This window comes from Clupea harengus, chromosome 2 (genome assembly GCF_900700415.2).
Source record: "Clupea harengus chromosome 2, Ch_v2.0.2, whole genome shotgun sequence".
NCBI lineage: Eukaryota > Metazoa > Chordata > Actinopteri > Clupeiformes > Clupeidae > Clupea > Clupea harengus.
The window spans coordinates 5,307,304-5,334,685 of NC_045153.1; the positions used below are offsets into that span (position 1 = coordinate 5,307,304).

At 43.9% G+C, this 27,382-nt stretch overlaps 2 protein-coding genes and 1 long non-coding RNA gene across 3 annotated transcripts; 2 read left to right on the plus strand and 1 right to left on the minus strand.

Annotated features, from left to right (window-relative positions):
* Positions 1–218: 218 nt before the first annotated feature.
* LOC116223669 lies at positions 219–3,931 on the minus strand. Its single transcript, XR_004165218.2, has 4 exons — positions 3,830–3,931; positions 1,509–1,561; positions 953–1,048; positions 219–529 (listed from the first exon to the last, which is right to left on the minus strand). It is a non-coding gene; the product is annotated as an uncharacterized LOC116223669 (long non-coding RNA).
* Positions 3,932–7,547: 3,616 nt separating this feature from the next.
* On the plus strand, positions 7,548–11,437 carry LOC105899483 (E3 ubiquitin-protein ligase TRIM35-like). Its single transcript, XM_031581194.2, has 7 exons — positions 7,548–7,614; positions 7,733–8,225; positions 8,411–8,506; positions 8,595–8,825; positions 9,255–9,277; positions 9,363–9,481; positions 10,332–11,437. The coding sequence occupies exons 2-7, from the start codon at positions 7,824–7,826 to the stop codon at positions 10,874–10,876; spliced, it is 1,416 nt and encodes a 471-aa protein (XP_031437054.1). The 5' UTR covers positions 7,548–7,614; positions 7,733–7,823; the 3' UTR covers positions 10,877–11,437.
* Positions 11,438–18,282: 6,845 nt separating this feature from the next.
* On the plus strand, positions 18,283–23,204 carry LOC116223673 (E3 ubiquitin-protein ligase TRIM39-like). The gene is made up of 6 exons (XM_031581207.2): positions 18,283–18,998; positions 19,184–19,279; positions 19,368–19,598; positions 20,002–20,024; positions 20,110–20,228; positions 21,827–23,204. Exons 1-6 carry the CDS (start codon positions 18,597–18,599, stop codon positions 22,375–22,377), a joined length of 1,422 nt encoding a protein of 473 aa, XP_031437067.1. The 5' UTR covers positions 18,283–18,596; the 3' UTR covers positions 22,378–23,204.
* Positions 23,205–27,382: the final 4,178 nt, after the last annotated feature.

A 27,382-nucleotide genomic window follows, 5' to 3' on the forward strand; every position in this document is an offset into this window, starting at 1 on the left:
CCAGTGTTTGTGTTCCGTCCCCAGTGTTTGGGTTCCGTCCCCAGTGTTTGTGTTCCAGCACCAGTGTTTGTGTTCCGGCATCAGTGTTTGTGTTCCGTCCCCAGGGTTTTTTGTTCCGTCATCAGTGTTTGTATTCCGTCATCAGTGTTTGTGTTCCGTCATCAGTGTTTGTGTTCCGTCATCAGTGTTTGCGTTCCGTCCCCGGTGTTGTAGGTTCCGTCCCCAGTGTTTGGGTTGTGTGACCAGAGCTGAGGTCCGCTCACTAATCCACTCTTTCCCCAGCGCTGCAACACTGGGGTCCGTTTCCAATCAAAATGGGAATACTGGCCAGATTCCGGAATACCGACCAGATTCCCTAAACGTTGACTGGCGGCTCCAGTTAACGAGGCTAGCGTGAGGTTGGATAATGGGGCTTGATGAAGTGGACTAATCAGGTTAGTTAACAAGGTTAACGATGTTACATACCATATCTGCGCCAACACAGCAGGCGGCAGGCCAGACTGCAGGAAGAAGCTCCTCCCCTGGTCACCTGACAGAGGAAAACAGAGTAAGAGTGGGAGCCAAACACACACACACACACACACACAAACAAACACACAAACATACACACAAACATACACACAAACACACACACACACACACACAAACACATTGTTCTATGTAAGTAACTATGGTTCTGCATAGCTCAATGTGGTTCTATGTAAGTAACTATGGTTCTGTATAGCTCAATGTGGTTCTATGTAAGTAACTATGGTTCTGCATAGCTCACTGTGGTAAGAGAGAACTGTTTCTATGGTAGTTTGTCATTCTGCCTGGTATAAGCCTGACCGTCACCAATATGTCTGACAAAGAGGGGGGGGGAGAGGGAGAGAGAGAGAGAGAGAGTTAGAGAGAGAGGGGGAGAGAGAGAGAGAGTTAGAGAGAGAGCAAGGGAGAGAGAGAGTAGTCTCACCAGTAATGTGGCCGGATGAAGTGGGAGACAGACTGAGGAACTGCTGGTCATGTTTGGCTCGCTCATCTGCTGAGATCACCCACACGTCCATCCCCCCTGTGACACACACACACACACACACACACACACACACACACACACACAGGGAGACAGATACAGTGACAGATATATGTTAGCACAGACTGAAGTTTTAGGATCTTTACATCTTCTGAACGCACAATACAATGTGTGTGTGTGTGTGTGAGTGTGTGAGTGTGTGTGTGTGTGAGTGTGAGTGTGTGTGTGTGTGTGTGTGTGTGTGAGTGTGTGTGTGTGTGTATGTGTGGTGTGTGGGGGGTGTGTGTGAGTGTGTGAGTGTGTGTGTGTGGGGGTGTGTGTGTGTGTGGGGGGGGTATTTGTGTGTGAGTGTGTGTGTGTGTGGGGGGGGGTGTGTGGTATGTGTGTGTGAGTGTGTGTGTGTGTGGGGGGGGGGTGTGTGGGGTGTGTGTGTGTGTGTGGGGCGGGGGTGTGTGGGGTGTGTGTGTGTGTGTATGTGTGTGTGTGTGATAATGGTTACCTCCAAAGGGATACTGCGCCATGCTTCAGGCATTCAGTGTTAGAGGAACAGACCTGAGGAGAAAGTATGGAATCAGGTTATCAACCCTCTCTCTCTCTCCATTCCTCTCCCTCCTCTCTCTCTCTCTCTCTCTCCATTCCTCTCCCTCCTCTCTCTCTATTCCTCTCTTTCTCCCTCTCCATTCTTCTCTCTCTCTCCCTCCCTTCCTCTCCCTCTCTCCCTTCCCTTTTCTCTCTCTCTCCCTTCCTCTTCCTCTCTCTACCTCTCCCTTACTCGCCCTCCCTCTCTCTCTCCATTCCTCTGCCTCTCTCTCTCTCCCTCTCTCTCTTTATATCCTCCATCACCTCTCTTCCTTTCCCCATGTTCCATCCTCAGAAATAGCCTACCCCATTAACTGTCACATTTCTCACTTCTCCCCCCCCCTCCACAGATCTGTAATTCTTCCTGTCTCTCATCTGTGATTTGATGGCTTCTTATTCTACCTCCCTCTCCTCAATCCTCTCCAGCTCTCCCTGCTTCATACTCTGTCCTGGTCTCACAGTCTTACAAATCATTAACTAACATGCTATGAACACACACTGCACTGTTGTACATGTGCAGGCGAGTGTGAGAGAGCGAGAGAGAGAGAGAGAGAGAGAGAGAGAGAGAAAGATGATGTGTCTCTCTTCCTCTATCTCTCACTCTCTGCTTTTCAGTTTGATTACTGACATGAACACAATGTGGGCCTGGGAGGTTTTTTTCTTGAAGACGGCGCGAACGGCAAACACACATTAGGAAAAAAGAAAGAAGGAAGAAAACTATGAACTACAGTCCAGTCCAGTCCAGTCCAGTCCACTACAGTCCAGTCCAGTCCACTACAGTCCAGTCCAGTCCAGTCCACTACAGTCCAGACCTGTCTAGTCCAGTCCACTACAATCCTGTCCAGTCCAGTCCACTACAGTCCAGTCCAGTACTGTCCTGTCCTGTCCAGTCCAGTCCTGTCCTGTCCTGTCCAGTCCTGTCCAGTCCAGTCCTGTCCTGTCCTGTCCACTCCAGTCCAGTCCAGTCCAGTCCTGTCCAGTCCAGTCCACTACAGTCCTGTCCTGTCCAGGGGACCCAGTCCGAGGATCCCTTCACTCTCAGGACACAGAGGAACAGGCGCTGCATACAACCACACACACCGGTGCCTGATAGGACTTCACCTCATCTGGCGTGCTGACATTACCACCCCCGTCCTCAACCGAGTCCCTTCCACTAGGCCAGAGTCTTGGTACACCGCAAGAATAGCGGTGTGAAATATAAATGAAGCCACCCACCTCCGTCTCTTTCCCTGGCGTGGCTCACCGCATAGGCTACAACTAAAGGCCAATGTCACCGCAAGGACGCGTGAAATTAAGCCACGAGGGATGGAGAGGGGAGAGGAGGGGAAACGGGAGAGGCGACATTGAGAGATGTAGAGATAAGGACACACGGGCAGGGAGAGGGAGAGAGAGAAAGAGAGAGAGACTATAGTAGCACTGACATAGCTACGATAAAAACTCGCTTGGAAGCGCTTGTCTTCTCCCACTATGCCGGTTTCGGCGACCGTCATAAAAATTTCAGTGCAGTGAGAACAGCCCAGACTACGCCACGGCGAGCCCGGATGTCGCCGTAAGGCTACAACCCCTGGTTTGACATTACAGCAGCGTTAGTTAGCGCGTGCAGGCACCGCCAGTTCCCGTTAGGTCCGTGCTGTATATGATTAAGCCGGAGATTTGCTTTCTGGAGGCCACGGGAGACTGACATTTCAAAACAAGAGCTCGCTAGCTCACAAATGACAAAAGAGTCCGTTTGTAGGCATATCCAAAACAAGCGTGAATGAAGGTGAAATTATTTGGAGGACGGCGAGCCCCTTATGACAGCATCCTTTTAAGAACACAATCGCGGGACACCAAACCTCACCCTTTGTCGGTGCGCTGCGAATGACTGGCTAACCCAGTTTCTGTCCTTCAGTGGGCCAAATCTCAGATAAGCGTTCAACGAGTCTCTATGATTACATAAAAATCGCGGGCGAAAATGGGTTACACTTCATACAGCACCATCTTTCAGTTTGCGCAGAGGACACCCCTGCCTTTGAATCAGCTCTGGTCGAATCCACAATAGCCTACAAGGTGCTCAGACTGAGATCCCTAGCCTACCAGGGTGACCTCCTTGATTTGCGGGGACTATAAGCATCTCTCTCCTCCTGTCTTTGGTCGCAGCTATCCTCGCTTCTTATACGCAGCTGCGAAAATCTAAACATTCACTAATTATATCTAAAGACACAAGCAGATAAAAGAAACATGCCACCGACCCGGTCTTACCTCATGCCTAAGCTCTTGTTGTTAATTACATCAGTGGGACGGCTCATTCATTGTGGGAAGAGGAGCGGGGTCGATTGCTGCGGTTTGCTTTCTTTAAGGGCAAGCTGACATGCGCACTGGCTACTGCACGCCCCAGCCTGATTAGTATTATTGGCAGGCACGAGGGCCAATGGAATACTGATGTGCTAATGCCACGACTAGCCTTAATCTTAAATAAAAAAAAACACAATTTCTGTTTAGTCTGTTCTGTTTACAATTCGTGCATAGCTTGCTGAACAGAAGATGTTTCCAATTATATTAATAGATATAATTATTTCAGTGATTCTCTAATATGTAACTTACATTATAGAAAACAAATTATGAGGGAAAGTATTTCATAAAGCATGGATAACAAGCGCATGTGAGAGAATAAACAGGAGGATGTAATATTTGTAGACCATCCTGCCGTCTGTGTGGGATGGACCGAGGGGAGTCCCAGGTGGTGAAAGAGAGGTACTACAACCAGTCGGGTCAAAACGCATGCGGTCCAAATACACCAAGGGCGTCCGGGGAGGAAGAGACAGGGAAAGAGAAGACAATAACAGCAAGAAGGAGAGAGAGCGAAAGAGTAAAAGAGAGAGAGAGAGAGAGAGAGAGAGAGAGAGAGAGAGAGAGAGAATGTAGGGACAAAACACACAATAAAGAGAAAGAAAAAGTAAGCAGGTGGAGTAGAACGAAAGAGTCAGAGGGAGGTCAAAGGCCATGCAGCGGGAGAATGGGAAACAGATAGATTCATTCATTTATAGTCATTCATGTATCAAACAGGGAGACAGTTGAGAGGAATATAGGGAGCGGTATTAAAGCAGACCACACTGACCCTCTGTATGTCATAAGAGGTCAACCTCTTTTACCTCAGCCGTGCCCCACCTCACCCTCTTTTACATCAGCCGTGCCCAACCTCACCCTTTTTCACATCAGCCGTGGCCGACCTGGAGCCCAGGCTGCTGATAGCAGCTCCCCTACCTGATCACTCAGCCGTGGCCAACCTGCAGCCTGTCTTAATGCACAGGCCCATAAAAACCTTGTACCTAGAAAATGTGCAAATTCCCATCTGCGCAGGCTTCACACAGGGGCCTCTCTATGCGTGTTCAGGGGGACAGGAGCCTCTCCATGGGTGTTCAGAAGCCTCTCCATGCGTGTTCAGGGGGACCAGAGACTCTCCATGGGTGTTCAGAAGCCTCTCCATGGGTGTTCAGGGGGATGTTATAGATTTACACTCACTGCTGGCCGCTTGAGAACAGTCCAGTGTTTGCTTCTGAACCATTCCTGGGTACCTTTTCATGATCGCCCTAGAAACGTTGACGGAGACGCAGCTGGGTGACACTGGGTGGGACATCATGCTCTAAGATAGCCATTTAATAATCTGCTGTCATAACTTAACCAAAATAACACTGGGGCATGACTAAAGAACATATCCCTACTATGCCTGGACAAGTGAAATACTTGAAAATGGACAAAGGGTCATTCACAAAATAGATTATTTTGAAAACATTTCAATTTTAATGTATTTTTAGTATAAAATTAACTATAAATTCTGTTACTGATATAGTTTGTATTTAACTGGATGGCAAAAACTACAATAAGTTCATTTAGAAAACGTTGTATTAATTTTGGCAACAATGCCTCCTGAATTTATAATATCATGCCGAGATTCAAAGCAGGGGTCACACAGGCCCTTGCACCAGTGGCGGGCGCACACCAGAGGGCCTTTCGCGTTTCCATGGCACCTGACGGCCACCGTAGCTTCTCATTCCCGCTTGGAAAGGGAGTAGGCCTATTTAGTTGGTTGCAATATGCAGCCTATCCGCTAGATGCCACTAAAATACTGTGCCTTTTCTTGTAAATCCTATTGTTTCTGTTTGACAGACACACACACACACACTCTGCCAACAGGGAGTGAATGACGTCAGCTGACTGTTCCAGCTCAACTTTTTACTTTTAGAGTCACTACAGAACTGTTCCGCATCAACTAGATGCATAAAAAAAGTTTTGTTTCAACTCATCAAACCAACTTTGTTCTATTACACGGTAACTATCAGTTGAGAGGGACGGTGAAACTCTCATCAGTCAGACAGCAATTATTAGCACTTCCACACACACACACACACACACACACACACACACACACACATAGCAATTGTATGAATCATGGCTTAGGTTGACTGGTTTACCAGAACATGTCATGATATAAGAACCAAGAACTCTCTCTGCATCTTTCCAGCAGCGCTGTAAACTCAGGACGTGCTCCGGCATCTTGGTCTCTCCTCTTCTGAGGCGCAATGCTGGCGATGAAGCTCAGTCTTGTGTCCCGTTAGTATCCTGTCTGCTCAACTATTTCACTCTGTAGCGTTTGTGTCAGTAGTGCCGCCTAACGCAGCTGTCAGGGTGTTTTACTTTATTCGTGTTCATGTAGTTTACTGTTACATACCTGTCTACCTGTCTGTGATGTCCGTCTGCTGGACCTATGACAGTTCGGTGCTTTTGCAGTTGTTTTCAGTCGCTTTGGCCCTGAAAAGATTCTTAACATTTTTCAAAACAGTACCCCATGCGCACGGCTCGATACACTGCTACAGATTATACCATATCATTGCCAACTAACTGAACAATATACTCTATTCCTAGTATAGAGCTCAAACCGTACACATTGAGCTATTTTTTAACGATAGATCTGCTGGAGAGGCACATCATTATATAAAACCGGACACTTATTGGATTTTTCCACCAGCCGTCCGAACGACATGAGTCTGACATATCAGTCCTCAAATCAACCATGACCCCTCTTCCTACAGCGGACTCTCCGTGCTGCTCCAGACTGCGCTGGGGGGAAACAGGCTACTACTGACTATTCTGACAGAACACAAAGTAATGGGAGTTCCAGCATAATTCCACGGGCATTCGAGTATTTAAGACAACAAAAGCTAAACCTAACAGAGCACAGTAGCCTACAGTACAGTACAGCAAGATCTACGCCAAGGCTAGAGACTTCAACAGATGTCCAGAAGCTCAACGGAGCTCAGTCAAATCCGGTGACAAGAATCTAACTATCCGAGCCACAAGCCCGGAGCTGTCTTAACGTCCCCCAAACCGGAAAGCAAATGTTACTGATAACACGCAGAAAAATTCCAAATGGTAATGACATTGAAGGAAAATCAGCGATGTTGACTACGAAAAGAAACCCAAAGCACCGGAGTCAAGCTATCTGAAAACTGTTTTCTTTAGACTCAGCTACTTTTAGGTTTACGGTGTCCAGCATTGACTTCAGCACTCCATTTCAAGTTTTCCGAAGTTATTGCGCCAATGTCCTTATTCAAACCGGTAGGATGTGATGTCATACGTCACACAAATGGGATGCCACACACTGTTGTAATACACTTCCATACATGAAAGAACCATACAAAAAGAATGAACAAAATCTATCGACGCAATTTTGAGAAATCCAACCCAGTGTAAAGGACATAGACGCTGACATTTTGCTCCCTATCTCCCTACTTTAAACCATAATAACACCATTGCACTTTTATAATACACTACCACACCTGAAAGATCAAACGCAAAGAATGATGAAAATCTATGGACCCAAAGCACGGTTTCCTGAGCTGGCCAATCAGAATCCTCTTCAACCAACGTCCCTCCCTCTGGCTCGCCTCAACGTTGAACAATGTGTTCAACCTCTCCTCAACAAAGAAGTGGGGAACTGAGACGGACGGACTCCAGTGACTGACTGTTTCTCACCGAACTTTGAACAGGTGCGAGTTCTCTGGTATACTTTTACACTCAACAAACAAACCAACCATTCTGGTTTCAAATACATGAGTATGAAGCTGACAGCCTTGTGACTTTAGTATGTTGTGTTTTCCTGTTCAGACACTGACATGCTTTTCAAACTGTGAACTTGAAAGTGAAAGCAAACGGTGTTACCAGCCATTGCAAAAGAGAGTCCACCGGTAACAAGACTATGGCATCAAAACCTTTCTCCGAAGAGGATTTCTCTTGTCCTGTGTGCTGTGACATCTTCAAGGACCCTGTCGTCCTCTCATGCAGTCACAGCTTCTGTAAAGCCTGTCTGCAGCAGTTCTGGGAAACCAAAGGATCCAGAGAATGTCCAGTCTGCAGAAGGAGATCATCAAAGGAACATCCTTCCCTTAACCTCCACTTAAGGAACCTGTGTGAGACCTTCTCACAGCAGAGAAGTCAGAGAGCTTCAGCAGGGTCTGAGGTGCTCTGCAGTCTGCACAGTGAGAAATTCAAGCTCTTCTGTCTGGAGGATAAACAGCCCGTGTGTTTGGTGTGTCGAGACTCAAAAACACACAAAACCCACAACTTCAGTCCCATCAATGAGGCTGCATTAGATATTAAGGTATGAATGCTCAGATGAGTTTAATAATGCTTACACATAATGTTCTCTATGAAGAATTAATTAGGAATTAAATATGCAGATACATGCCTCCATAATTACTCAATGTCGACACCAGTAGAGTACAAATCTTTACACCTGTGTTTACTGCAGTAGTTGTTACCCAGTAAAGTGTGTGTGTATTTCAGGAGGAACTCAAGATCAAACTGGAGCCCCTAAGAAATAAATTCAAGACCTTTGAAGAAGTTAAACTCATCTGTGACCAAACAGCAGCACACATTAAGGTGAGATATGGACCAGATTAGACACAGGAGTTTTCATTTCAGCAACAAGAAAAATATTTTTTTAATTACTGTATGTGTGATCATCCAGACTCAGACCCAGCACACAGAGAAACAGATCAAGGAGGAGTTTGAGAAGCTGCACCTGTTTCTACGAGATGAGGAGGCAGCCAGGATAGTCGCACTGAGAGATGAAGAGGAGCAGAAGAGTGAGATGATGAAGGAGAAGATTGAGAAGATGAGCAGAGAGATCTCATCTCTTTCAGACACAATCAGAGCCATAGAAGAGGAGATGAGAGCTGATGACATCACATTCCTGCAGGTAAGAACCGGTCCTGTTTTTCTTTTTTCCTAAACCAGTGTCTTTAACAGGAGTAAATCATTTCTGATTCCACAAAGAAAATAGATTTATACCCTATATGTATGGAAATGATAATAATATAGGGTTCCATGAATGGGTCAGTGGCTAAAAAGCTATGCATTATGTAAACAACACACTCAGGATTACAGGTTTTATAGTAGTTTATAATAATCTGACAAACCAACACACTTAACCATAAAGACGGCAAGTAATACTGATTTAGAAGTTCCTGCTTTTCATATTACTTGATATATTAATTAATGTAAGTGTTGAGATCCTGGAAGCATTACTGGCATTTATAGTTGCTTACATTTCCTTTAAGTGGTTATTGTAGGAGAATTTATCGTCAAACATTAATGTCAATGCTTTACATCTTTTGTACTTTCACAGAACTACAAAAGCACAGTGGAGAGGTGAGTGATCTGCCTCCTGTCTCTCTCTTCTCTGTGGTTCTGAACCCAAACCCACAGCAGCACTGACTCCTGAATGTTATTCCAGAGCCCAGTGCACACTGCAGGATCCAGAGAGGGTTTCAGGAGCTCTGATCAATGTGGCAAAACACCTGGGCAACCTGATGTTCAGAGTCTGGGAGAAGATGCAGGATATTGTTCAATATAGTAAGTGTATATATCTCTTTCAAACAAAAAACACACACACACACACACACACACACACACACACATAGAGACAGACGGACGGATGGACGGGTAGACACAACATTATTTATAGAGCACATTTCATACACAGAGGCAATGCAATGTGCTTTACATAAATAAGAGCAAAAAGAACCTCCAAAAGAAATATATCCCTTTCAAACACACACACTCACACATAGAGACATACAGAGAGAGCCAGAGAGAGAGAGAGAGACAGACAGACAAATGGACAAACAGACAAGCAATTCAATGTGCTTTAAATAAATAAGAGCAAAAAAAAATCTCACGCATGCATTTCTCACGTACAGTTGGACCAAACCTGTACTGTGATGTTAAAGCAAAGGTGAGGAAATCCCTGTTAAGCATGGAGGGCGATGTGGTTCACTATACCAGACATGTGGACAAGCTGGGGGGTTCAGACAGTGCATAAAACATAGTTCAGTTAAAAATACCAATAAAGAAAGAAAGTGATGAAAAGTACAGTATGAGAATGTGAAAATATATTTCCTAATTAATAACATAATAAATTAATAAATAAATCAGTTTGATGCTTTGAAAGTACATCAATTGCATTATCAATGAATATTAGGCACAAAAAAAAATCCAACATGTGCCTGATTTAACATGACTTACGGTATATGCCACGCCCTCTTCTGGCCTTCTATCTGAATCCAGATACAAAGACAGATCATTTTGTTGGTTTAATTAACAGGTACAAATAAAGATAAAGATAATGATAATTTGTATATGTGTATGCACCTCTTTTTGTGTGCTCTTTCCACCTAAACCATTTGTGTTTCTCACTCTGCAGCTCCTGTGACTCTGGATCCCAACACTGCAAGCCCACGTCTCATCCTGTCTGAGAATCTGACCAGTGTGAGACGTGGTCTGAGACAGCAGCTTCCTGATAACCCAGAGAGAATTGATAAGAAGACCAGTGTCCTGGGCTCTGAGGGCTTTAACTCAGGGACTCACTGCTGGGATGTGGAGGTTGGAGAGAACACATGGTGGAGTGTGGGTGTGATGGCAGAGTCTGTCCAGAGGAAGGGAACCTTTACCTCCATGAGTGGACGGTGGTATGTGTATTATAAAGATGGTAAATATGGTGCATGTTCTACACCACAGCCCCTCACTCTCCTCACAGTGAAGCAGAAACTCCAGAGGATCAGAGTGCAGCTGGACTGGGACAGAGGAAAGCTGTCATTCTCTGACCCTGATAATAACACACACCTACACACTCTCACACACACTTTCACTGAGAGAGTGTTTCCATACTTTAATGATGCCTGTAAACTCTCTCCTCTGAGGATGTTACCAGTGAGAGCATCAGTGAAAGTAGAGCAGTACAGCAAATAATTATGTCACTTCCTTTTGCCAGGTTAATAATGACTTGTTCATGGTGTTAAAATGTCTTCATGTATTAACCATTCTGACCAATTGGTTGTATTGTTAGTTGCCTTAAGAAAATCCCAGAGGTCTCATGTAATCTGAGCTCTGTAAATATGGCAAATTGAAGGGCAAATATCTTTGACAGAACTGTGTTGTAAAAGATATTCCTAAACAACTTCCTTTTATTTTCTAAACGTATGATGATGGTGACGCAACATGGTTACAGAATTGACCGGCCTGACAGAAATGTTAATAATGCTTTTTGCAAACATTTGATTCTCATTTATTTTGATTCAAACCTTTCTAAAGAGGCAAGTCATTCTCATTATGACAGTTTTGTAAGCAATTATACTCATTTGTATCCAAAATAAGGGAAATTCACAATAAAATACAAAATAAAATACTAAAATAACTAATGCATATCTACATCTCAGGACTATTAGTATTTTGTGTATTTGGCAATGTCTTTAACAATGAACAACATACATTGACAATATACATCAAATATGCATAATAAATTCTGTCATTTTACAAGATAATAACTTGTTGTGTCTTCGGTCAAACAAGACTCCTGTGATTTATGCATTAAATGTGAAATCTGAAAACTTTACCATTTATCATTATTACCATTATTATCCACATCATCGCCCCACCAACTGAAAACAAAAACACACACAGGAGTGAAAACAGCTGTTGTTATTGTTTTTTAAGTTGTTATTTTGCTCATTAAGTATCAGTGAGAGAGTAGAGAAATGTCATTAAAAGATTTTCATTGCGTGGTTTTGCACCCCATCTGCATCATTTTGTTCCTTTGACCTCAATATTGGTACTTTTAACTGCATGCAATTGGTGCCAAGATATGTATGAGTTTGATAGGTCTGACAGCAGATAAGTCAGTGGTGGATGTGGAATTGGTTTATTATATTTTATCTTATAAAGCAGCAAGAAAAATGTTTAATTTCACAAAAACAAGTGTAGCTATTTAATGAAGAGAATATGCCCTTTAATGGTGAGAAACACACATAGGTTATGACTTGTCTATCAGGCATAGATCACATTACATTTTCATCAAGTGATATTCAGGATCAGAAGGCTATTGTTTCGACCTATATACAGGTTAACCCAATTAAAAGCACTTACTTTTGAACCTATGAATTGCAAGAAATGCTAGAATCATATTTAGTCTTGTGAAACGCCGTGTCAAATACATTCAACTTGCTCAAAGCAAAATTAAGTTAATTCATTTCGTAGTCATGGCTGGGGTAGGCTATATATTTCCACAGAAAAAAAGGTGTTCTTTTGCGTTCGCTATTATCCGAGTTTTTTGGAAGAAAAACATCGGTTGTTTGTACTCTTTAGAACAGTTTTAAAGACTGTAATCACTTGTGTTCTTCTCTTCCATCTCTTTCACAAATAATTCAATCGTAGTATAGTATTTTCCCCTGCGTTTGTTTAGGCGAACTGCTTTCCTTTCCGATCAAGCGAGTGGTGCGCGCTCCCGCGAGGGGGTGCATCTGACGCCGGGGGTGCTGAATTGGGTACAACACCGGGAATTGTGTCGGACGTAGCAACAATAACTAAGGGGGCGGGGCCCTGGCGATCGGTCAATTCCCAGACAAAAGCAGCCGCCCCGTCACCCGAGTTTCCCTTCCTTTTTAAACCCCACGTAATTGATAAACCTGCCACCTGTTCATCACATCGTTACTTCCATTCACAAAACGCAGTTTGCAGGAAACTAGAAGATAGATGCCGCTAGGCCATGTCAAGTTAAGAGTCCCGTATCACAAGTACATGTAAATAAACACACACCTCATTATCCCCAAATAACACAACATTCCGTACCCCTTAAATAAGCCTCTGGAGAAGTTTTGTTAGTTTTCTTCAACACCTTAAGAACTATACAGTTTCAGAAATTGAAAATACATAGCTGAAGTGTCCGTTATAAGACCTATGTGACAAAGTTTGAATGAGGTTTGTACTCTCAGTGGATTAAGCTGAATTAATACAGACATTGGTAAAAAGAATAATAAGAAGTTTAAGAAGTCTAGGAATGATAGTATAGTACATTGCTTGCATGCTCTGTGATTACTTTTGAAAGTCATACTGCGTTCTAAGCGCCTAGTTAGATGTAAATGTACAATTGCAGAAAAAGGTAAATGATTATTATCACACAAGGTAACACTAAGGCAGATACGTTTTCAGAAACAGCAGTATTACAGGCATAAGGACTAGACCGCGCATTAAAGGATGGTTTATCACGTGTAATGATACTTTCTGAGGGTGATGGGCATGGGGAAGGAATGCCATGCCTGGTGTTTATATACTTGTGATATCTCTCGGTGTCAGTAGGGTTATTTACCACTCAAGCCAGTTCATAAATTACCATTTGTAAGCTCCTTTTGTTATTGCAATGTGACAAAGGGGAGGGACGGAGAGGCGGCAGAGATCAGCGCACCCCAGCCCAGCAGCACATCTCAGCCCAGCAGCACACCTCAGCCCAGCAGCACACCCCAGCCCGGCAGCACACCTCAGCCCAGCAGCACACCTCAGCCCAGCAGCACACCTCAGCCCAGCAGCGCACCTCAGCCCAGCAGTGCACCCCTGCCCGGCCGGGTCGACGGAGGGGATGTGGATGCCGCGACGCAGGTCTGCAGAGTCACGGCCAAAGGCTTAGCCGCGCAGGCTGCGTCACCGGGGGACAGCCAGAGGGACACGTTTGCAGCGGAGGAGCTGCAGGAAGCACAATCCAAAGACCCGGTCCTCGCCAGGGTTTTGTCATGGGTAAGTTCGGGGCAACGCCCACCATGGACTGACGTCTCTGCACTTGACCCTGAGACCAAGGCTTTGTACTCGCAGTGGCCTTGCTTTGTCTCGCACAACGGGCTGCTGCACCGACGCTGGCGGGCTCCTGACAGGCGTCATGATGTCCTCCAGCTGGTGGTCCCAGTTTGCTTACGAGCCCGCGTGTTGGAGCTTGTGCACGGTGCAGTGGGGGCTGCCCACTTTGGCATATCAAAAACACTCAAAAACGAGGTCGTTTTTACTGGCCTAGATGCCGACGGGATGTGCAGCTCTTTGTTCACTGCTGCGACGCCTGCACAGCCAAGAAAGGACCGACACAACGTTCCCACGCCCCGCTACAGCAGTATGCAGTGGGAGCACCCATGGAGTGGGTAGCAGTGGACGTGCTCGGTCCATTTCCTCTCACCGACCTCGGAAACCGCTATGTGATCGTGGCCATGGATTACTTCACAAAGTGGCCAGAGGCATACGCGGTACCTGATCAGACTGCCTCTACAACGGCAGGGAAATTAGTGACTGAGATGTTCTGCCGTTTCGGGGCACCGGAAGAGCTCCACAGTGACCAGGGGCAGAACTTCGAAGCGGAGGTATTCAGTGAAGTCTGCAAACGGCTGGGTATCAGGAAGACCCGGACGACGCCGCTCCACCCACAAAGCGATGGGCTGGTGGAGCGGTTCAACCGGACACTCGCTGTTCAGCTGGCCATTCTAACCAGTCGTCGACAGCAGGACTGGGACTGCCACCTGCCCATGGTCCTCTGGGCATACCGGACAGCAGTGCAGGACTCGACGAAGTGCACCCCCGCAGCCCTAATGTTCAGACGAGAGCTGCGCACACCCATTGACCTAGTGTTTGGCTCACCCCCGGAGCCAGAGATTGATGGAAAACCTGGGATGGAATTCTACAGGCAGTTGTGTGAGAGGATGCGAGAAGTGCATGAAATGGCCAGACAGGCAATGTGCGTTGCCGGAGTTCGACAGAAGCGGGCTTACGACACGCGCTGCTGTGGGCAAGAGTTCCACGCCGGTGACAAGGTGTGGGTATTCTGCCCTGAAAGGAAAAAAGGTATTTCACCTAAACTTTCTAATCAGTGGGTAGGACCGTGTACTGTACTGGAAAGACTGTCTGATGTGGTGTACCGGGTTCGGGTGTTAGGGCGGCGGAAGGTTGTGACCCTCCATCGCGATCGGCTGGCCCCGTAGCGGCCGTTGGCACCGGCTGGAGCTGAGAGACTGTGAAACAGCGGGCCCCGCACCAACACTGGTGCCAGCCCCATCGGCAGCTCCGGAGGCTGCGCTGGCTGCTGTGCCGACTGTCACGCCCGCCTCGACAGCACAGATTGCCGGCACATTTGACGGACTTTGTTGTAAGGACGGGTTGATGAGGACACCAACCAGTCTTAGTGGGGGCTGTGTAACGTGCCGGCATAGTCGCCCCATAATGCTGTGCGGCGGGCACATATTTTTCTCTATGTGATGCACTAGCGCCCAACGATGTTCCTTAACAATGTTCCTTACTGTTCTAATTGCATGTCGTTGTTCTGTGTTGGGACGGAGTTTATACAGGGGTGTGACGGTAGCACAGTCTGTTCGTGATAACTTGTACCAGGGCATAAAGCCCGTGCCATTTTGACATTGTGTTGTGTTTAGTGTTTAATAAAAAGCCATAACAAATATTCCACACTTCCGTGATTTGTTACATTATTGTTATTACCATTATCATTACTATTAATAGGCCCACTAGAAGCAGTGGTATGTTATTTTTGTTCTGCTCAGGCAAAATCTTTGAAAGGATCTCTAAAATACCCTATACTTTTTTTAAGATTACAATTATTTAGCATGTGGCTCTTTATCCCTGTACTTTCTAGCATGGTCCTTTCATCTCATATTTGGTGATCAGCAGTTAGGCCTACCTGTCGTGTGTGTCTCCTGGTCCACCTTTTACTCTGGTCTGGAGGCTTGTGGTTGCTCCTCATCTTAAATGTAATGTAATTATAATACATTGCCATTAGTAGGCTAAAAATATGAGTCTGGAAATATGAGCCTGTTTCACATTAATGAATTAGCCTACACATTGTCATCTTTATCACATTTCAATCTCTGTCTCACCAGCTGGTTTGCTTCTTTGAAACCAACTCCGCAAAGATGTGCTCTCCTTTGCTGCCTCCTTGAGCTGCTTCTCTCTCTCCGGAATACTTCTCTTTTCCAGCTTCAGGCATTCTAGCTTCTACCGCACTCTACACTTAACAACACCCAAAACAGTGGTAGGATTTAGGCATTTAACCATTTTGAATGAAATAATTCATGTGATGCATTACTTCCATCATTTATTCTTCTTGTTAAAACGAAATGTTAGAAACTCACCATCAGCAGACATGTAGCTTAGTTTTCCTACCAACAAAATTGCATGTGGTAACGGGCTGGTTGTCTGGTAGGCAAGCTAACTGCCTGATTATTTAGGCTAAACGTGGCAAACTGAGCCTGGATTTATGAAGATTTTAATTCATTTCATATAACTGGATGATGATTGTTGGTTTGTTATTCATTTCTACAACTCAAAACTCACCTTTTCTTACTACATCAAAGCTGTTGCGCATCGATTAAGTCACACAAGACAATCGTGACCGTCTCTCGAGGCAAAAATGGAGGCTCTCAGGTGCCGGTCGCGTGCAGCACAGTAAACAGAGTAGGGGGCTTTCCCAAACTAGCTACTTTACCCTCCCCCTACTCACTTCCATTGTCGTTGCCCATAGGCTACTTTATGAAATGTTTTGGGTGGCGATTTATTTTACCTAGGCCTACATTAAATTCTGCAGCCGTTTTTTTTACTTTATTTTGAGTCGAGGAGGGCAGAGGGGCAGTTAACCGGGCAACCTTACCCATTTGCACGTCCCTGGTGAATAGTATAGTGTAATTTGTGTTTATAACTGTAGGTGCAACAGGGTTGTTATATCAGTTTCATTAAATCAGTCTCATAAAATGTAATAGTCATTAATTTCAGTATTTAATATTTATAATGGATATACTAAAATAAAAGTATTTTAAAAATAATAAATAACTCTAGTTGTACCATTACATTTACATTTAGTCATTTAGCAGACGCTTTTGTCCAAAGCGACGTACAAGGGAGAGAACAGTCAAGCTAAGAGCAATAAAAAAACATGGTGTAACAATAAATACTACTTTATATGAGAATTAGAAAAAAAACGACCTAGAAAGGAAAAAGAAGTGCAGGAATGTAACTGCTGAAGTGCAAGTTAAGCACTAGTCAGGTGCCAGTTAGGAAGGGAGGTGCTCTCTGAAGAGTTGGGTCTTCAAAAGCTTCTTGAAGGTAGAGAGGGACGCCCCTGCTCTGGTAGTACTAGGCAGTTTGTTCCACCAACGTGGAACTACAAATGAGAATAGTCTGGATTGCCGTGCTTGCACAGACGGCAGTGCCAAACGACGCTCACTAGACGAGCGCAGCGTCCTGGGTGTAACATTTGCCCTTACAAGAGCATTTAGGTAGGTGGGAGCAGAACCAGCAAGCACTCTGTAGGCAAGCATAAGTGACTTGAACTTAATGCGAGCAGCTACAGGCAGCCAGTGGAGCTCAATGCGGGGTGACGTGTGCCCTTTTCGGTTGGTTGAACACCAGACGCGCCGCCGCTATGGTGGCGCTACCACTATGCTACAGTCTTAGTATAGTTTCACTACAAAGTATATGACACTTCATGAAACAAGCAGATAAAATGAAGGCAATCGGAGTACTTTGTTGGCGGAAGATGGCTTTCAGTGAATATTGGAACAATAACAGGCAAGACAAGCGTTTAAGTCTAAATAAACAATTTATTAAAAGTAACAAGCAGTAATTAATGGCTAAAACTAATCAGGTATAATCACTTAAACAACTGAGTATAACAATTAACGAGGCACAAAGTGGATTTTGGGAAGTTGGGTAGTGAGGTCGTCTGTTCAGCAATACAGAGGAGGGTGCATGAGAGCGTCTTCGTCTGTGTGTGTGTATGTGTGAAGCTTAATTTATGGTCGGCCTTTTACGCAGACACGCAAGCACGCAAGACATGCAAGAGCCCCTTGCGTCATTGCAAACCCCCTCTGAGCCCCACTTGCGTGCGTCTCCCAAATTTTGTAAGTATCCGACAAGTCGATGCAAGCCGCAGGGCTGTGATTGGTCCAACCCATCGCTGTTTACCTTGTGGGCAGTAGCATGCTAACATTAGATAGCCGGCTCAGACACCTCGCAAATCCCCTCAGACGTATTTTTTTGTTACAATAACAGGGGTTTTACCTTGCACAGTGTCTATTTCTCGATAACTTTTAAAAAATCTAAGCAAAAAAAAGTCAAACTAAGTAGAGACTGAGGGCCTTTCAGAAACTCATCCCTCCTGGGAGTAAACTGTATGGCATGACAAGTCATGAAGTAAAGTATATCTGTCAAACATCACAACAGGGTCGATGATAAGGTTCTCTCTCTCTCTCTCTCTCTATATATATATATATATATATATCTCTCTCTCTCTCTCTCTCTAATTGTGTAGCTGAGCTGGCCAATCAGAATTCCTTTCAACCAAAGCCCCTCCCTCTGGCTCGACTCAACGATGTTAAACAAGGAAGGAAGTGGGGAACTGAGACGGACGGACTCCAGTGACTGACTGTTTTTCAGCGAACTTTGAACAGGTGCGAGTTCTCTGGTGTACTTTTACACTAAACAAACAAACCAACCATTCTTGTTTCAAATACATGAGTATGAAGCTGACAGCCTTGTGACTTTAGTATGATGTGTTTTCCTGTTCAGAGACTGACGTGATTTTCAAACTGTGAACTTGAAAGTGAAAGCAAACTGTGTTAGCAGCCATCGCAAAAGAGAGTCCACTGGTAACAAGACTATGGCATCAAAACCTTTCTCTGAAGAGGATTTCTCTTGTCCTGTGTGCTGTGACATCTTCAAGGACCCTGTTGTCCTCTCATGCAGTCACAGCTTTTGTAAAGCCTGTCTGCAGCAGTTCTGGGAAACCAAAGGATCCAGAGAATGCCCAGTCTGCAGAAGGAGATCATCAAGGGAACATCCTCCCCTTAACCTCCACTTAAGGAACCTGTGTGAGACCTTCGTACAGGAGAGGAGTCAGAGAGCTTCAGCAGGGTCTGAGGTGCTCTGCAGTCTGCACAGTGAGAAATTCAAGCTCTTCTGTCTGGATGATAAACAGCCTGTGTGTATGGTGTGTCGGGACTCAAAAACACACAAAACACACAGCTTCACTCCCATTGATGAGGCTGCACTAGATATTAAGGTATGAATGCTCAGATGAGTTTAATAATGCTTACATATAATGTTCTCTATGAAGAATTAATTAGGTATTAAATATGCAGATACATGCCTCCATAATTACTCAATGTCAACACCAGTAGAGTACATATCTTTACACCTGTGTTTACTGCAGTAATTGTTACCCAGTAAAGTGTGTGTGTATTTCAGGAGGAACTCAAGATCAAACTGGAGCCCCTAAGAAATAAATTCAAGACCTTTGAAGAAGTTAAACTCATCTGTGACCAAACATCAGGGCACATTAAGGTGAGATATGGACCAGATTAGACACAGGAGTTTTCATTTCAGCAACAAGAAAGATAACTTTTTTATTACTGTATGTGTGATCATCCAGACTCAGACCCAGCACACAGAGAAACAGATCAAGGAGGAGTTTGAGAAGCTGCACCAGTTTCTACGAGATGAAGAGGCAGCCAGGATAGTCGCACTGAGGGAGGAAGAGGAGCAGAAGAGTCAGATGATGAAGGAGAAGATTGAAAAGATGAGCAGAGAGATCTCATCTCTTTCAGACACAATCAGAGCCATAGAAGGGGCGATGGGAGCTGATGACATCACATTCCTGGAGGTAAGAACGGGTTCTGTTTTTCTTTTTTCCTAAAGCAGTGTCATTAACAGGAGTAAATTATTTCTGATTCCACAAAGAAAACAGGTTTATACAGGTTAATGGATCAGTGGCTAAACAGCTATGCATTATGTAAACAACACACTCAGGATTACAGGTTCTATAGTAGTTTATAATAATCTGACAAACCAACACACTTAACCATAAAGACGGCAAGTAATACTGATTTAGAAGTTCCTGCTTTTCATATTACTTGATATATTAATTAATGGTAGTGTTGAAATCCTGGAAGCATTACTGTCATTGATAGTTTGCTTAAGTTTCCTTTAAGTGATTAGTGTAGGAGAATTTAACGTCAAGCGTTAATGTCAATGCTTTACATCTTTTGTACTTTGGTGTTTTCCAGAACTACAAGAGCACAGTGAAAAGGTGAGTGATCTGCCTCCTGTCTCTCTCTTCTCTGTGGTTCTGAACCCAAACCCGCAGCAGCACTGACTCCTGAATGTTATTCCAGAGCCCAGTGCACACTGCAGGATCCAGAGAGGATTTCAGGAGCTCTGATCAATGTGGCAAAACACCTGGGAAACCTGAAGTTCAGAGTCTGGGAGAAGATGCAGGAGATTGTTCAATACAGTAAGTGTATACATCCATTTCAAACACAAAACACACACACACACACACACACACACACACACTCACATAGAGAAAGACAGACGGATGGATGGACGGACACAAGTTTATTTATAGAGCACATTTCATACACGGAGGTAATTCAATGTGCTTTGCATAAATCAGAGCAAAACGAACCGACCATAGAAATATATCCCTTTCAAACGCAAATACAGCTTTACATAGGGAGAAAGAGAGAGAGAGACAGACAGATAGACAGACAAGCAATTCAATGTGCTTTACATAAATAAGAGCAGAAAGAACCTCCAAAAAAAATCTGAAGACAAGTGAAGAGATCAAAAGAGCTGCCAAGCGGAAGGGGGAACTGGAGGAGAGCGGAAGTGATGAAGAGTGTGTAGACGCAGGTCTACGGGTGAAAAAGAAAAAGAGTCAGAATTGTCTGGGATATTTCAGTTGAGTTTAAGAATTGATAAGGATACAGTGAAGCTAAAATAGAAGACATTGTTAAAGTGAGCAGAATGCAATTGAAAGAGTATTATTAAGGATGCTCCAGTGAACTGTTTCTCCAGTGAACTGTATCGTTCTCCCGTGTCGATAAATGGAGGATTCAAAATGGATGGAAATGTCATCTTCCATTGCTATGGATGTGTCAGGGTGTGTGGTAATGCAGCCTGTTTTCATGCTTTGACAACAAGATACCAGTACGCTTAAGACATTTTCTTTTGTCGTGCATGACCAACGTTTTTTTGGGGGGGTGCAGCGTATGTTTTTTTCCTAACTGACGGACTAAAGGAAATGTAAGGAACTGTGTTGCTCCTGCCTGAACTCGGTTAGCTTACTTGTCTCACCCTACTGTTTTGAAAAGACTTCATATGGGATTGTCCAATACAGTGAGAACTGACTGAAACAGACACAGACAGACACACAGACAGAAAGAGAGAGGAGAGAGAGAGAGAGAGAGAGAGAGAGGGATCAGAGACAGAGATCCACAGATCCTTACATTTAGTTTTAGACTAATTTTAGACAATGACACACACTATCACAATGACGCTATAATATTCATCACATGTTTTTCACCTTTAGTCTGTGCATTTATTAAGTTATTGGAAATTGGTCTCATGCATTAAACCATTTTATCCTCAGAATGTTGCAGAAAGTTCCATTGAATTGAATGGATCATCATGGTGGGGAAATCCCTTTTAAGCATGGAGGGCGATGTGGTTCATTTGGACAAGTTGGGGGGTTCAGACAGTTCATAAAAATTAGTTTAGATGAAAATAAAGAGAGCGAGATGAAAAGTACAGTATGAGTATAATACATAAATAAAATTAATTAATCAATGTGAGGCTTTGAAAACACACCAATTGCATTACCAATGAATATAAGGCTGAAAAATACAACATGTGCCTTCTACATAAGCCACGCCCACTTCTGGCCTTCTATCCAAATACAAATTTGGTTCAGCCTTCTCAAACAGATAATTTTGTTGGTTTAACAGATACAAATACAGATACAGATAATGACCTCTAGTTTGTATATGTGTATGTATCTTTTTTTGTGTGCTCTTTCCACCTAAACCATTTGTGTTTCTCACTCTGCAGCTCCTGTGACTCTGGATCCCAACACTGCAGCCACACGTCTCATCCTGTCTGAGGATCTGACCAGTGTGAGACGTGGTGATGAGAGACAGCGGCTTCCTGATAACCCAGAGAGATTTGATGAGTATGCCAGTGTCCTGGGCTCTGAGGGCTTTACCTCAGGGACTCACTGCTGGGATGTGGAGGTTGGAGAGAACACAGGGTGGGCTGTGGGTGTAATGACAGAGTCTCTCCAGAGGAAGGGAGACTATACCTCCATGAGTGGATGGTGGTGTGTGTATTATAGAGATGGTAAATATGGAGCATGGTCTCCACCACAGCCCCCCACTCTCCTCACAGTGAAGCAGAAACCCCAGAGGATCAGAGTGCAGCTGGACTGGGACAGAGGAAAGTTGTCATTCTCTGACCCTGATAATAACACACATCTACACACTGTCACACACACTTTCACTGAGAGAGTGTTTCCATACTTTAATGTTTCCTGTAAACTCTCTCCTCTGAGGATGTTACCAGTGAGAGCTTCAGTGAAAGTAGAGCAGCACAGCAAGAGATGATGTCACTTCCTTTTTACAGGTTAGTAATGACTTGTTCATGGTGTTAAAATGTCTTCATGCATTAACCATTCTGACCAATTGATTGTTTTGTTAGTTGCCTTAAGAAAATCACACAGGTGTCACGCGATCTGAACTCTGTAAATATGGCAAATTGAAGGGCAAATATCTTTGACAGAAATGTATTGTAAAAGATATTCCTCAACTACTTCCTTTTATTTTCTAAACATCTGCTGATGGTGATGCAACATACAAAATTGACCGGCCTGACAGAAATATTAATAATGCTTTTTGCAAACATTTGATTCTCATTTATTTTGATTTAAACTTCTCTAAAGAGGCAAGTCATTCTCTTTATGACAGTTTTGTAAGCATTTATGTATAATTTCAGATTTTAAAGCCTCCTTTTAATGATGTTCTACTCGTTTGTATCCAAAATGAGGGAAATTCACAATAAAATAGAAAATAAAACATACGTACAACTAGTGCATATCTACATCTCAGGACTATTAGTATTTTGTGTATTTGGCAATGTCTTTAACAATGAACAACACACATTGACAATACACATCAAATATGCATGTCATGTTTTCACAAGATAATAACTTGTTGTGTCTTCTGTCAAAAATTACTGCTGTGATTTGTGCATTAAATGTGACATCTGACAACTTTACCATCTATTAAATCTCTAAGGAGTCTTGGACATTCGTCTCAAAGGCCCTTTAATTTTTGACCAGAGACAAAACAAATGTAAAATTATTTGAAAACTACTCTAAGTCATGAGTCCTTTTGAGTTTATTAAGAGTTTTTATTACAGATTGTTTCAAACCATAATGCACACCCATATCTCATCCTGTCTGAGGACCTGCCCAGTGTGAGAGACAGTGATGAGAGACAGCAGCTTCCTGATAACCCAGAGAGATTTGATAAGTATGCTTGTGTCCTGGGTTCTGAGGGCTTTAACTCAGGGACTCACTGCTGGGATGTGGAGGTTGGAGAGAACACATGGTGGCATGTGGGTGTGATGACAGAGTCTCTCCAGAGGAAGGGAAACTTTACCTCCATGAGTGGACGGTGGTTTGTGTGGTATAAAGATGGTGAAAATAGAACACGTTCTCCACCACAGCCCTCCGCTCTCCTCAGAGTGAAGAAGAAACTTCAGAGGATCAGAGTGCAGCTGGACTGGGACAGAGGAAAGCTGTCATTCATGAATTAATTATTTCTGCCATTGACTCTTGTTTGGTGTTTGGTGGATTGGATGATTGAAGTTTAAAGAAACAAGACATATTGGCAATTTAACAATTTATTAATTTAACAAACAGGAGCCTCAGTAGCGTGTGGAAGAACCATACACAGCCACAACAGCCTGGCACCTCCTCCTCATGCTGGTCACCAGCCTGCTCACACACTGCTGTGGGATGGCATCCCATTCTTCAACCAGTGTTAAAACGGCTTCCTCCACCAGCTGCATCCAGTTCCCAGGATTCCGTGGGGCTCGTGCACAGCGGAATTTTACTGACCATTTGGTCAACTCAAGACAGTTTCAAGTTTCAAGGTCCCCCTTCAGTTCATGCCCTGACATGCCCCTCATTCCCCCTCTCCCCTATATAAGCTTAACACACCTCTGGCCAGCTGTGGGTCAATAGAAGCTGGAGAGGAGCGTCAAGTAGTTGGACAATTCAATCAGACATTCGCGATCATTCATACCGTGCGTCATTCAAGAATGTAAGTGTTTGTGTGTCATTTAGCTATTTAGTCCGTTCATGTCATTGTAGATAGTATCTGTTATTTACATTTATCATTATCATCTGTAGCATTCACATTTCACCCCGAGGCCAGTTCAACCAGTTACTGTTGTTACGGAGATATGGAATGTTTCACCGTTACACGGCACGGTATTAAAGGGACAGATTCGTATTTATAGCCGTAATATTCATCATGTATACTATATTCATTCTTGTTGTATATATAATTGTTAATATTTGTATATTTGTTATTCATGTCATTCATAGAAACCACGGATTCATGTGTGATAGAAGTCCTTTACACGGATAATTCTATGAATACAATACACAGGCTCATCTATTCAATCTTCCTATCAACCACTTCATGTCTTGCGAGTGTGTGTGTACAATAAACACCGTCATCATTGGAACTTGACATCCATTCTTGTTCTTACCGGACAATCTGTGGCGATTGTCACCTATTCATTATATCAGCATACAGTTCCTTTTGGGATTTATTCAATCACATATCCCCTATTTTATAACCAGCATTTGTCGCAAGTCAGCCAACGTGGTTCTGTTGGTCACTCTGGCACGAACAGCACGCCCAAGCTGATCCCAAAAGTGTTCAATGGGGTTGAGGTCAGGACTGCTGGCAGGCCATTCCATCCTCTCCACTCCCAAATTCTGGAGGTAGTCTCTGATAAACCCCACTCTGTGGGGGCGAGTGTTGTCATCTTGGAGGATAGAGTTCGGTCCCAGACTGTGGAAATATGGGATTGCCACTGGTTGCAGAATCTCTTCTCGATATCTCTATGCATTGAGATTGCCTCTAATGATGACAAGCCGTGTGTGACCAGGCAGAGGCAGAGAAGATTTGGCACATTTTTCTTAACATTTTTCAAAACAGTAGCCAGTGCGCATGTCTCGAAGAAATGATAGGCTACAGATTATACCATATCATTGCCAACTAACTGAACAGTATACTTTATTCCTAGTATAGAGCTCAAACTGTACACATTTAGCTCTTTTTAACGATATATCTGCTGGAGAGGCACATCATTATATAAAACCGGACACTTATTAGATTTGTCCACCAGCCATCCGAACGACATGAGTCAGACATATCAGTCCTCAAATCAACCATGACCCCTCTTCCTACAGCGGACTCTCCGTGCTGCTCCAGCTGCTACAGACTGCGCTGGGGGGAAACAGGCTACTACTGACTATTCTGACATAATACAAAGTAATGGGAGTTCCAGCATAATTCCACGGGCATTCGAGTATTTAAGACAACAAATGCTAAATCTAACACAGCACAGTACAGTAAGCTATAGCCTACGCCAAGGCTAGAGACTTCAACAGATGTCCAGAAGCTCGACGGAGCTCAGTCAAATCCGGTGAACAGAATCGAACTATCCGAGCCACAAGCCCGGAGCAACACCAAAAGCAAGGTCGCTGTCTTAACGTCCCCCAAACCGGAAAGCGATGATACCGATAACACGCAGAAAAATTCCAAGTGGTAACGGGAAAATAATCAGCGATGCTGACTACGAAAAGAAACCCAAAGCACCGGAGTCAAGCTATCCGAAAACTTTTTTCTTTAGACTCAGTTATTTTTAGGTGTACGGTGTCCAGCATTGACTTCAGTTCACTCCATTTGAAGTTATCCGAAGTTATTGCGCGACTGTCTTTATTAAATTAGACACTGTGCACCGTGTCTCCGTGGAGGGAGTGCAACTCGCATTCAAATGATAACTCTCCGTTTTAATTGGTGGATCAGAAACGAAAGTGTGTATTTGATTTGTTTGTGTCAGTCCAGCCCCTTGCATTTTGCCACGGAGGGAGCTTTCACTAACCAGTTCGGCGACGTTTTCTTTTTTCTCCGTCTGTGACATCGCGCCCCACCCCGCGCAACCCATATGCACAGACACACACGAACACACACTTTGAGAACCACTGGCATATACTAATACTATAGGCGCTTTCTATATCCATTGGTACAACTCGTTTTCCCCATATTAGTCTGAATCACATCACAGATACTGGTGATATTCCCTTTTCATATACTAACATTACTCATATTCCCCATATTAATCTGAATCACATCACACATACTGGTGATATTCCCTTTCCATAAACTATCATTACTCATATTCCCTCATTACTTCTGATTCCCATGTTGTCCCTCACTCACTCCACTCACTGAGAACAGCAGACATTCAACAGGCTCTACACACCACAATAATAAGACTGTGCATACTGTTACAGTTAAGATCAGACAAGATCAATAATTAATTCATATTACATGTGTGTGATTTAAAAAACAAAAAACTAAAACTCAAGTTTCAGTTAGAACAGCACAGTGTTAGTGTGAGTGTCTAGTGCATGTCTTTTAACTGCAGTTTAATGATGAACACAATAAAACACATGATATCGGTGTGATTGCATGTGACTTGTAGACACCTCATTCAATATCTTATTTTTTTTCTCCACATTAATATTAAATTGTAATATGTCTACATATATTCCAAAATAGCTGTAAGCAAATTATTCCTGCAGACCACGCATGGAACGTGTTGCCTGTCTACTTTTAACCTGAATTTCAGGATCAAAACCTGTGTGTACATCACTGATCTGGGGTCAGTCTCTGTGTCTCTGACAGGTACAGTCCACACCCACAACTGGGACTTTGAACTGAACTCCAGAGGAGTCATTGGCAGCAGTGATAGGGGAACTGGTCTGGCAACTACGGCCGACCAATCAGAATAATTCTTTACCATAGTCCCGCCCTCTGACTGACTGACACCAGAGGAGGAAATGAAGTTGCAGGTTGATTCTCCGTCCTCCACTAGACGCTGTCATGTTCATGTGGGAAACGTTTATTAGAACCTTTTTTAAAAACTGTGTTTAGACTAAAGAGGAAAACAGTTTGGGCTTAAAGTGAAGCTGGTGAGGCTGAAGTTCTTGTGGATTCAAGTTTGAAACAGGGAAGACTCAGAGTTAGGGACTGACTCGACTCAGACTGTTGAAAGTGAAAGCAAATCTGCTCAAACAGCCTTCAGACAGGACAGTGTAGTGTAAAGACAAAATGGCGTCTAAACTTGAAGAGGATCTCTGCTGTCCTGTGTGCTGTGACTTCTTCAAGGATCCTGTCCTTTTGACCTGTGCTCACAGTGTGTGTAAAGCCTGTCTGCAGCAGTTCTGGGACACCAAAGGATCTAGAGAATGTCCCTACTGCAGGAGAAAGTGCTCAAAGGACTTCTACCCTCCTAACATGGCGT

Bases quoted from the DNA above. Each gene is read 5' to 3' on its own strand.
- LOC105899483 (XM_031581194.2), top strand. From the start codon at position 7,824: ATGGCATCAAAACCTTTCTCCGAAGAGGATTTCTCTTGTCCTGTGTGC. The intron at 8,226-8,410 runs GTATGAATGCTC...TGTGTATTTCAG, and splicing joins AGGCTGCATTAGATATTAAG to GAGGAACTCAAGATCAAACT. The intron at 9,278-9,362 runs GTGAGTGATCTG...ATGTTATTCCAG, and splicing joins TACAAAAGCACAGTGGAGAG to AGCCCAGTGCACACTGCAGG.
- LOC116223673 (XM_031581207.2), top strand. From the start codon at position 18,597: ATGGCATCAAAACCTTTCTCTGAAGAGGATTTCTCTTGTCCTGTGTGC. The intron at 19,280-19,367 runs GTGAGATATGGA...GTGATCATCCAG, and splicing joins AAACATCAGGGCACATTAAG to ACTCAGACCCAGCACACAGA. The intron at 19,599-20,001 runs GTAAGAACGGGT...GGTGTTTTCCAG, and splicing joins ATGACATCACATTCCTGGAG to AACTACAAGAGCACAGTGAA.